The sequence below is a fragment of the Bombina bombina genome, chromosome 4 (assembly GCF_027579735.1).
Source record: "Bombina bombina isolate aBomBom1 chromosome 4, aBomBom1.pri, whole genome shotgun sequence".
NCBI classification, from domain to species: Eukaryota; Metazoa; Chordata; class Amphibia; order Anura; family Bombinatoridae; genus Bombina; species Bombina bombina.
Window position 1 is genome coordinate 65,284,713 of NC_069502.1, and position 12,500 is coordinate 65,297,212.

Consider the following 12,500-nt stretch of genomic DNA (forward strand, 5'->3'; position numbering starts at 1 on the left):
CCAGATGTTCCGCGGCATAATCTGACTACTTTTGCTAGTTAACAAAAAACTAGCAGGTACGCTCGGCACTTTTCCGGCCCAGCGTACCTGGTTTTCAATCCGCCGCCCTGGAGGCGGCGGATCCCATAGGAATCAATAGGAGTCTGACCATAGCGAAAGTACAAGTTTGCTGCTGCCAGACATCCCATTGATTTCTATGGGAGCTGTCTACACCTAACACCCTAACATGTACCCCGAGTCTAAACACCCCTAATCTGCCCCCCCTACACCGCCGCAAATAAATAAATGTATTACCCCCTAAACCGCCGCTCCCGGAGCCCACCGCAAGCTACTCTATACATATTAACCCCTAAACCGCCACTCCCTGACTCCGCCGCAACTATAATAAATGTATTAACCCCTAAACCGCCGCAACCTACATTATACCTAGTAACCCCTATCCTGCCCCCCCTATACCGCCGCCCTCTATAATAAAGTAATTAACCCCTATCCTGCTGATTCCGCACCTCGCCGCAACTAAATAAATAGTTTAACCCCTAAACCGCCACTCCCAGACCCCGCCGCAACCTATATTAAACTTATTAACCCCTAATCTGCCCCCCCTACACCGTCGCCACCTATAATACATTTATTAACCCCTATCCTGCCCCCCCTACACCGCCGCCACTGTAATAAATTTATTAACCCCTAAACCTAAGTCTAACACTAACCCTAACACCCCCCTAACTTTAATATTAATTAAATAAATCTAAATAATATTTCTATTATTAACTAAATTAATCCTATTTAAAACTAAATACTTACCTTTAAAATAAACCCTAATATAGCTACAATATAAATAATAATTATATTGTAGCTATCTTAGGATTTATTTTTATTTTACATGCAAATTTCAATTTATTTTAACTAGGTACAATAGCTATTAAATAGTTATTAACTATTTAATAGCTACCTAGCTAAAATAAAGAGAAATTTACCTGTAAAATAAAAACTAACCTAAGTTACAATTACACCTAACACTACACTATACTTTAATAAATTATTCCTATTTAAAACTAAATACTTACCTGTAAAATAAACCCTAAGATAGCTACAATGTAATTAATAATTACATTGTAGCTATTTTAGGATTTATATTTATTTTACAGGTAACTTTGTATTTATTTTAGCTAGTTAGAATAGTTATTAAATAGTTATTAACTATTTAATAACTACCTAGCTAAAAGAAATACAAAATTACCTGTAAAATAAATCCTAACCTAGGTTACAATTAAACCTAACACTACACTATCATTACATTAATTAAATAAATTAACTACAAATAACTACAATTAAATACAATTACATAAACTAACTAAAGTACAAAAAATAAAAAAAGCTAAGTTACAAAAAATAAAAAAATAAGTTACAAACATGTAAAAAATATTACAACAATTTTAAGCTAATTACACCTAATCTAAGCCCCCTAATAAAATAACAAAGCCCCCCCAAAATAAAAAAATTCCCTACCCTATTCTACATTAAAAAAGTTCAAAGCTCTTTTACCTTACCAGCCCTTAAAAGGGCCTTTTGTGGGGCATGCCCCAAAGAAAACTGCTCTTTTGCCTGTAAAAGAAAAATACACCCCCCCCCCCACATTAAAACCCACCACCCACATGCCCCTAATTTAACCCAAACCCCCTTAAATAAACCTAGCACTACCCCCCTGAAGATCATCCTACCTTGAGTCGTCTTCACTCAGCCCAGCCACCGATGGAACTGAAGAGGAGATCCGGAGCGGCAGAAGTGATCCTCCAAGGGGCGCTGAAGAAGTCTTCCATCCGATGAAGTGATCCTCCAGGCGGCACTGAAGAAGTCTTCCATCCGTGCGATGTTATCTTCCAAGTGGCGCTGAAGAAGTCTTCTATCCGGGCGATGTCATCTTCCAAGCGGGGTCTTCAATCTTCTTTCTTCAGGATCCATCTTCATCCCGCCGACGCGGAACATCCTTCTTTCCTGACGGACTACCGACGAATGAAGGCTCCTTTAAGGGACGTCATCCAAGATGGTGTTTCTTCAATTCCGATTGGCTGATCAGCCAATCGGAATTAAGGTAGGAAAAATCTGATTGGCTGATTGAATCAGCCAATCACATTGAAGTTCAATCCGATTGGCTGATTCAATCTTTTACAGGTAGTGTTAAGGTAAGGTAAGGTAAGGTAAAAGAGCTTTGAACTTTTTTAATGTAGAATAGGGTAGGGAATTTTTTTATTTTGGGGGGCTTTGTTATTTTATTAGGGGGCTTAGATTAGGTGTAATTAGCTTAAAATTGTTGTAATATTTTTTAAATGTTTGTAACTTTTTTTTTTTTTTTTTGTAACTTAGCTTTTTTTATTTTTTGTACTTTAGTTAGTTTATGTAATTGTATTTAATTGTAGTTATTTGTAGTTAATTTATTTAATTAATGTAATGATAGTGTAGTGTTAGGTTTAATTGTAACTTAGGTTAGGATTTATTTTACAGGTAATTTTGTATTTCTTTTAGCTAGGTAGTTATTAAATAGTTAATAACTATTTAATAACTATTCTAACTAGCTAAAATAAATACAAAGTTACCTGTAAAATAAATATAAATCCTAAAATAGCTACAATGTAATTATTAATTACATTGTAGCTATCTTAGGGTTTATTTTACAGGTAAGTATTTAGTTTTAAATAGCAATAATTTATTTAAGTATAGTGTAGTGTTCGGTGTAATTGTAACTTAGGTTAGTTTTTATTTTACAGGTAAATTTCTCTTTATTTTAGCTAGGTAGCTATTAAATAGTTAATAACTATTTAATAGCTATTGTACCTAGTTAAAATAAATTGAAAGTTACCTGTAAAATAAAAATAAATCCTAAGATAGCTACAATGTAATTATTATTTATATTGTAGCTATATTAGGGTTTATTTTAAAGGTAAGTACTTAGTTTTAAATAGGATTAATTTAGTTAATAATAGAAATATTATTTAGATTTATTTAATTAATATTTAAGTTAGGGGGGGTGTTAGGGTTAGTGTTAGTTTAGGGGTTAATAAATTTATTACAGTGGCGGCGGTGTAGTAGGGGGCAGGATAGGGGTTAATAAATGTATTATAGGTGGCGACTGTGTAGGGGGGGCAGATTAGGGGTTAATAAATTTAATATAGGTTGCGGCGGGGTCCGGGAGCGGCGGTTTAGGGGTTAAATTATTTGTTTAGTTGCGGCGAGGTGCGGGATCAGCAGGATAGGGGTTAATAAATTTATTATAGAGGGCGACGGTATAGGGAAGGCAGGATAGGGGTTACTAGGTATAATGTAGGTGGCGGCGGGGTCCGGGAGCGGCGGATTAGGGGTTAAACTATTTATTTAGTTGCGGCGAGGTGCGGGATCAGCAGGATAGGGGTTAATAATTTTATTATAGAGGGCGGCAGTATAGGGGGGCAGGATAGGGGTTACTAGGTATAATGTAGGTTGCGGCGGTGTCCGGGAGCGGCGGTTTAGGGGTTAATACATTTATAAGAGTTGCAGCGGGGTCTAGGAGCGGCGGTTTAGGGGTTAATACATTTATAAGAGTTGCGGCGGGGTCTAGTAGCGGCGGTTTAGGGGTTAGTAACTTTATTGAGTTGCGGGGGGCTCCGGGGGCGCCGGTATAGGGGGTAGAACAGTGTAGTTAGTGTGGGTGCTTAGTGACAGGCTCTCAAGTAAGCTGTAAAAAAGCCGAAGAGCAGCAAGATCGGATGAGTGATAACTCTCACAGTCCGCTGCTCATCGCCCCGTACTTGGTGCGCGGCTTTTTGACAGCTTTATTGATAACTTAGGCAAATTTTTTCAGATCCGCGGCGGCGAAGGTAGGCGAGCTTAGGCGGGCGTATTGGGACGGCGAAGGCAGGTAAAGTAGACACGTTGATAACTACCCCCCTATATCTGTACATAATTCTCCTCAGCAGAAGAGATTAGATGAGAGAAATCTAAGTTTTAACATGGCAGCTGCTTAGTATTATTATTAATTAGAAACTGAGGGGATTAGAAATGGCTACAATTATTGGACAAGAGAAATAAATAAATAATGAACGTATATTGCACAAAGTTAAACATTTTCTATTACAATCTCAGTGTTAAATGTTCCTTTAATATTTTGTTTTTTTTTATCCTCTGCAGGTTTCTTTGGGTTCATTATTCTCACTTTACTCTTGATCCCATTTTACTACATCCCAGCCGGAGACTTCAGCAACACTGAACGTCAAGTCTTGGAGGACTCACTTGATGCTTTCTGCCAAATGGGCAACCAGCCCCTGATTATCCTAGCTCTGCTGGGTAACATTAGCAGTATTGCCTTTTTCAATTTTGCTGGCATTAGTGTAACGAAAGAAATCAGCGCCACCACTCGCATGGTTTTGGACAGTCTTAGGACCGTGGTTATCTGGATCGTGAGTCTTGCTGTGGGGTGGGAGAGGTTTCACGCACTGCAGATCTTGGGATTCATTATACTCTTGCTGGGGGCTTCTTTATATAACGGACTTCACAAGCCCCTGATGTGCAAAAGATGCAAAGATCAGAACAGCGAAACGCAAAGCCTTCTGAATGGTGAACAGACGCCAATCAATGCTGACTGCTGATGTTTTAAAAGGGAAAACTATCTGGTATAGGGCATAAGATGTATATATTTTTAGAAACAAAGCTGAACATGGTATATTCTGACTGACATCTTAAAATAGCAGGGTTTTTTTTTTACATATTTTTTTATTGTTTTGTTCTGGCTTATTATGGAAGATGAATCCAGGGAGAGGCATAATTAGATATGTTGCCTTAGCTTAGAGTCAGAGCAGAAATATTGTCAGCAAATAAAACAGATACAGGTGCACCTTCTTTATTAAAGGGATACTGGACCCAATTTTTTTCTTTTATGATCCAGATAGAACATGGCTCGTAAGCTTACATTCCTGCTTTTTCAAATAAAGATACCAAGAGAACGAAGAAAAAATGATAATAGGAGTAAATTAGAAAGTTGCTTAAAATTGCCTGCTCTATCTGAATTATGAAAGTTTAATTTTGACTAGACTGTCCCTTTAAGGATCCCATCATGTTCAGTTTATTTTGTAGCAGTGAAGATTTATATTGTTAGATTATAGATATTATACTGTATGTAAATTGTAAATGGATGGGAATTTGGTATATCCCATTTTATTTTTATTTTTTATTTTTTTCACTTTTAATGTGTCTATTTGTGTTTTGTTGAACTCGCAGCCTCCAATTTATTTGACCTTTGAACTCGCTTGTACTATATATGTCACACCATTCATACAATCTTTAGAAGACCCAGACTACTTCTCACACTATGTGCAGAAGAGAGCCAATTGCTTCCTTGCCACACACCACAACCGCATGAACCAATCAGGGAGGATTTAAGAAATACAGCCTAAAAAGACCAAACTGACATACTGGTCATTGATGTGCAAACCCACTGGTCATTAAGGTGTTAACTGAACAGATTACTTGAAGATCATTGCTAGGATTTAATGCAATTAAAAAGGACATTTTAATGTTTTTGTTTTTTCTTCTTCTAAAATGTGATTCTTTAAAATGATGTCTTCCTTTAATAACTGTTGGTGCGCTCATGAAACCAATGTTTTGATATCTGGATTTGCAGTTGTGCCCCTTTGTGCTAATAAAGCTATGAGAGATATCAGTTATAACTAATACAACAGTATCATGTGTACAAACACACATTTCCTGCTTGTTTTAATATAATATTTGCTTTGCTTGCTCCTCTTTCATATCCATAAGACTAAACCATTTAATAAAATGCCCCATTGTCAAAGCTTTAGTTTTGAAAGTGAAAAGAGTCTATAATCGTGATATTTATACAACAGCTCAGTGCACATTAGTACACAGCCCTGTACTAATTAGAAGCACGTTATAAATAATATATGTTTTTTTAGTAATGATATTTATTGTCCTCAGAAGGATGAAGGGTTATTTTGGCTCCTGTAAAGATTCCCTGCAAATCAGATTAGCGGTGGTGTAGCTGGCTAATACAGACCCCCACAAACAGTCCCAAATTTTCCAGGGATTGCCCTGCTTTGGGAGGTCTGTTCCATATTACCAACATTTCCAGAAGGCATTCTGGGAGATGAGAATGCAGTGGTCTACCAGTATTTGTGGGACAGTGCCACGTTAGACGGAGCAAGGTTGCAGGAGTGCAGTAGGCGGAGTGGGCAAAGCACATGTTGGATTGGACAGGCTCAGATATGACATTGGCAGTTCCTGGATACTGGGACATTTGCCTTGATGGATGAAGTTGAGGGAGGGCAGTTGAGATATATGTTGTGTCCCTCCTACCACTTATTTTACCAGACAGCAGCACCCTGATCACACCACCCTTGGCCTGGGTTGCTGAATTTCCGACCCCACCTTCCTAGTTTTAGAGGAAAGAAAAGAATGAATGCTTACACAGTTACACTAATGGCAGCAATTTGATGCAAACAAACTTTTTACATTTTAATGGACTAAAAATCATTATAGTAAATCCATGCTTCTGCCTCATAAACTGGGGACAAATAACTATCACTTTAATAAGACCTTTGATTTAATATAAATGTTGTTAAGTTGCTGTGCACTAATATGGCAACTTGTTAGGGGACCCACTTAAATATTACAAGTTCTGTCCAGTGATCCATCAGATGCGCATCAGGCGGAGCTCATGTAGAGCGGCAGTGGAATTATTTTTATTGTTTCAGAATCCTCTGAAGTGGTCCAGCAAACAAGTTCAGACAAACTCTAAGGAGGGAAGGAAACTCTTTTTCAACAAAATTTTGGAAATTTGTGAAAATATCACCTTTTTGCTAACTTTTGTGTAAAATAATGTATAAAGTGCCTGTGTTTTGTTAATTCAGTTTTGATAAATGTTTTTTTATATGTTATTATTGGGGAAAAAGAACAAATGTTTTTGTTTAAATGGACATTTTTATGGCCAAAGACTAGAAGAAAACTAGGGATGGGCGAATGTGTTTATATTCGAATTCGAATGTTAGAACAAATTTTATTGTAGAAATTTTATTTACATAATAGAATGTTGATAAGAACGAATATTCTTAAAAATTCTATTTTTGAATGTTATTTACAGTTTTCGAATCTGACATTCGAATTCGAATGTGACATTCGAATGTCACATTCGAATATTACCTTTATAAAACACAATTGTAGACTAGAAATACTATTTTGAATTTGAAGGTCACATTCGAATTCGAATGTCACATTCAAATTTGAATGTTACATTTTGAAATTGAATGAATACATAGCTAAACATTCTATTATTCGAACGAATATTTTCAAATTTTATTGAAAAATCCGAAAACAATTTTATGTTATATAAACATTCGAAATTCGATTTGAATGAACAAATGTATCACAATTCATTTTAAATTTCACATTTTTAGAAACATTTGCCCATCCCTACAGAAAACCCCGCTCTCTGTATTGATTAATGTTTGCTGAGTCTGCACAATCTTATAGTAAGATCTAACAAGTGCCATATCCTTAAATCTTTCATGGTTTAGATAGAGAATACAATTTTAAATAACTTCCAATCTACTTCTATTATCTAATATGCTTTATTCTCTTGGTATTCTTTGTCAAAGAAACAGCAACGTACATGCATGAGACAATAACATGAGATATATATGCAGTCGCCAATCAGCATCTCCTGAACCTACCTAGGTATGCTTTTCAACAAAGGCTACCAAGAGAACAACACATATTAGATAATAGAAGTACATTGGAACATTGTTTCAAATTGCATGCTCTCTCTAAAACATTATAGAAAAATCTTGGGTTTCATGTCCCTTTAACAACATTTACTGCACTGCAGAACTGAATGTTCTATTCTTTGGCCATTCTCATTGCGTTATTCTCAAAAGCTGCAAAATAGGGTTTGCCATAAGTACTTGAGATTTCATGCTCTTAATTGCTTGTATAACAATGTATTTAGTAATAGGATTTTTATTATTTAGAGGTTTCATTTCTTTGGAAAATGGGTATCGGCAAGCTAAGGGGTCACGGGTATTTATTGGATATGTTTGAAGTATCCTTGCTTCTCTCAACACATTCACTGTCTTCATCTGAAGATCTAATTGATCTGTTTTGTAATTTCTGTCGGTAATTAGGTTATTAGATACATATGTTACTATCTTAGGGAAAAAATTATAGATGCAAAGATAGGAGAAAATACAAGTTTAGCTTCACTAACAAATGCATGTTTTGACTTGTATTTAATGCAGTTTGTAGAAGTGCCATGTGCAGCTGTGTTCATTTTTGTAGTGACAGCGATCTTAAGGTTTACTCTATTTTTAGGCATTCTCATAGGAGCTACAGTCTTCTAGCTGTTAGCTAGCAGTGCCAGGAAGGTTTGATGAATCAGGGCTACTGCCTATAAAATGTGCCATACTGTTGACACAAGTGTACCACTCTTGTATACTGCAGAGAATAAGAATTGTGTGGTGAGAACTTTTCTCCAGGTTATGGGTTATAACAAATTGTGTAATACAGTTTAGATATTCATCTTAAATATATATAACTTTTACAGATACCTTGCAGATTCCAACTAGTCTTGTGAGAGCCAGTCATGGTTGCTTTTCTTTTTTTAAATAAATGATATCTGGGTATTATCCATGTTTGTATCTTTTATATTTTGTGTATTCTAGGGCATTGTTTTTCAACCGTGGTTCTCAAGTACCCCAACAGGCCAGGTTTTTATTATAGCTGAACTAATGCGCAGGTGAAATAATCAGCTGATGGGTGAGAGCAAGTTGGCAACCATGGTTACTGATCAGCTGATTATTTCACCTATGCTCTAGTTCAGCTGTAATAAAAACCTGTCCTGTTGGGGGTACTTGAGGACCGCGGTTGTGAAACACTATTCTAGGATATATGGTTGCATTCTCCTATAGTGATTAATATTGTTTAATGTAAGACATTCTTATGAAATCATAACAGGGTTGTATTTAGTTATTATAAATTGGGTTAGCCCTTATATGATGTTTTATGTTTATTTTTTGTCTTTTTTTAAACTCCTGTTCATAGTGATGTCCATTAAATAAACTGTAACTAGCAAATACTGGCTGATCAGATTTCTTATTTGTGACCATTGCTGTTCTGAGAGTTGATGATTTTGTTACTTTCTTTTTGTTATTAAGAGAGCTTCCAGCCACCCTCGGTTTTCCAGAATGATCTCGGTATGGGAGTTCTATTCTAACTCCTCCTCTCTCTGAGAACCATAAATACCGGATAAACCTCTCAACCACCTGCTCATGTCTCATGATAATATAAGGTGCCCAGTTTATTTGTACTGTACGTTATAAATGCTGCATGTTCCAGTTGGATCTCATTAAAAGAACATGAAAAAAAATGTCTTTCATAATTCAAATAGAGCAAACAATTTCAAAAACATTCCAATTTATTTCTATTACCAAATGTGCTTCACTCTCTTTCTTTCCTTTGTTGAAGGAGCAGCAATGCACTACTGGGAGCTAGTCAAACACATTAGCCAATGATACGAGGCATTTATATGCATCCACCAATCAGCAGCAAGCTCCCAGTATTGTATTGAAAACAAAGCAAATTAGATAATAGAAGGAATTGGGAAGTTGTTAAAAACTGCATGATCTATCTGAAACATTGTTGTAATGTTCACTGTAACTGATGCTAAAATAGAGATAGCAGGTTGGTCACTAAAAAGACATCTGTTTACAACAGTAATCTGTGCATAAACTTAAAAAGTGAAAAAGATATGCACAAATTATTTATACATTCAACGTTCAGATTAGATGCAAAAAAAGCCCTCATTTCATAGTTTTTTTAACCTATAAAATGCCCATATGTTATGAATGCTCATCAGTAGTTAACACACAAATACTGTGGAACAAACAAGATATATATACTTACATGGAAAAAATGTCTAAGATCCTAATTGGTTGCCGGATTTAATTTGCAGCTGTTTCTCTCTGCGAAAAACAACCAGGATGATTGACAAGCCCTGCTCTTGTGCAATTGGTTGTTCAATTTGGTCAACAGATACTTTGCTGGCAAACTTGATTGTGCAGCCCTTGTTCAATAGCGTTCTTAGAGGCTGCTGTGTTTAGCTTTTATTTTTTCTGTACCCAGTATTGACATTTTTAAGGAGGTGAGGTGTACCTTCAACAGGCAAAAGCAGCTAATTTCAAGGGACAGTAAACACCTTGAGATTTGTAAATTAAATATTTAGTTATGTATAATGAAACAACTTTGCAATATACTATCATTATTTATTTTGACCTCTTTTCATGTAATTTAGCTCTGAAAATTGAGCATTTTCTAATACTCAGAAATAAAACTGAACCCTGCTAACTTTTCAAGACTAACCCTGCTATGTATTAATTCCTAATGGGCTTCAACTGACAAGAACGGCAAAACAATGCACTTTATACTAACATTATAGCCTGGACTAGCCTTGTTGTCTGAGGACTGAAGCCCTGATTGGCTCATGCAAATAACACAAATGGGGGGTGGAGTTAGGCTATTGATAAGTAATTGCAGTAAAAAGTATGTTAGTTTGTTTTAAATGTTAAGACTTAAATTATATGCTATTCTATAACAACAGAAATGTCTTGTAAGTACAAGATGTTTACTGTCCTTTTAAATGACACAATACAGGTGAATGAGTTATTTATAAACAATGTAATATACTCCAGCAGGTAAAGTGGATCACTTGGAACCCATTATAGGGGAGAACATTTTTCAGTAAAGTAGGCTACATTCATATATACTCTAAATGCTTCCCAGAGCTCTTGTTATAGCTCAGATGAGGTCAAATATTAGCAATCTTTTCTAGCCAATCACCAGTGGACGTTCATATATAGCTGTGTGAAATAGCCCAATACATCATATAAGTCACGAATATCCACAGCACCATGTAAATTCATGAAGTTTATTGGAACAATAGTGTCCTGGTCATAACAGGCCTGATATGACCAGGACACTATTGTTCCAATAAACTTTGTGACTTTGCATGGTGCTGTGGATATTCGTTATTCATGGACTACCTGTATAGGTTTATACAGTGATCCTATTCTTACTTTGCACAGTAAGGAGGTGATGGTGAGTGATGGCTATTTTTCATATCCAATAAATGATATTTCATTAAGGCCTCAATATTCAAAACCTCTACAGATCAGTGAATAACTGTCTGCTTGTGTTCGCCGAATCGCCAGGCTTGCAGTCAGTCGTTCTGTCACTATATTCAGAAAAGGGGGCTTTCCCATGAAGTGCCGGCGAGTGGCAATGTATCTCCCATTGGAAACAATAGGTATTGCGGCTTCTGCAAAAGGCTGCTAACATCACCCTCATCGCTAATTTCAGCATGGGGGGCGTATTTGAAGTGTCCCTACACAGCACAGACAGTCTGCTCATTGAAACAAAAACGGTTTATTTGTAGGAATACTTCGAATAATACATAACTTACCTTATTGTTACTAAACCTATGCTACCTGCCTCACACTAGAAAATTTTGCCACTCACAAATATGGCTGCAACCCTATACCTAGCATGCAGGGATGCCCTTGGAATATATCTTACTACTCCTTATTAAAATGCAGGTTACTACTCTGAAATGCCCAGCTAACTCCCACAGAATGCCTAGATCTACATCATGTCTTCACTATACCTGACTAATAAAGCCAAAAAAAACTTCCTATTATAACTATGCGAGCTATGTCGATACATTTATATACAATGTTTAAATGATATGCATTTTCTTATATAATGCATATTAATTTAAGTACAGGTAGCCCTCAGTTTACGCCGGGGTTAGGTTCCAGAAGGATTGGTTGTAAATCGAAACCGTTGTAAATTGAAACCCAGTTTATAATGTAAGTCAATGGGAAGTGAGGGAGATAGGTTCCAGGCCCCTCTCAAAATTGTCATATGTAACATCTAATACATTATATTTAAAGCTTTGAAATGAAGACTTTAAATGCTAAACAGCATTATAAACCTTATAAAATAATCACACAACACAGAATATATTATTAAACTAATTTAAATGAACAAAAACATTTGCTAAACAGCATTATAAACCTAACAAAATAGTCACACAACACAGACTTCACTTTTTCTGCAAACAGTTATTTCTATGCATTTCAATCTGGACTGATGTATAGACAGATCTTGTTCCTTTGAAATCTGCTCGATAGCTCAGGTCTGGTTAAACTGATTAATTTCAGCTTGCTTGGCTTTGCTGCAACACAAGGCACACGGACAGCTCCACCTACTGGCTTTTTTAATAAATGCTCTGCTTCTCAATGCTTTTCAATAGCAGTCACATGACTGGGAAAAAAGGTTGTTATTCTGAAACGGTGTAAATCGAACCGTTGTAAAATGAGGGCCATCTGTATTGTATAGATTTTAAACACCTTTTTTTTACTTGTTCTTTTATTATTTTAAACATTAATATATCATTTCAAATA

General features: G+C 36.1%; 1 protein-coding gene across 1 annotated transcript in view; it reads left to right on the forward strand.

Annotated features, from left to right (window-relative positions):
• The window catches only part of SLC35F6 (solute carrier family 35 member F6), a 118,204-nt gene extending 109,091 nt beyond the window's left edge, over nucleotides 1-9,113 (forward strand). The window contains exon 6 of the mRNA XM_053709496.1: nucleotides 4,162-9,113. Within this exon, the coding sequence (XP_053565471.1) occupies nucleotides 4,162-4,619 (458 nt within the window). The 3' untranslated portion in view covers nucleotides 4,620-9,113. The remainder of the gene's footprint in view (nucleotides 1-4,161) is intronic.
• Nucleotides 9,114-12,500: the final 3,387 nt, after the last annotated feature.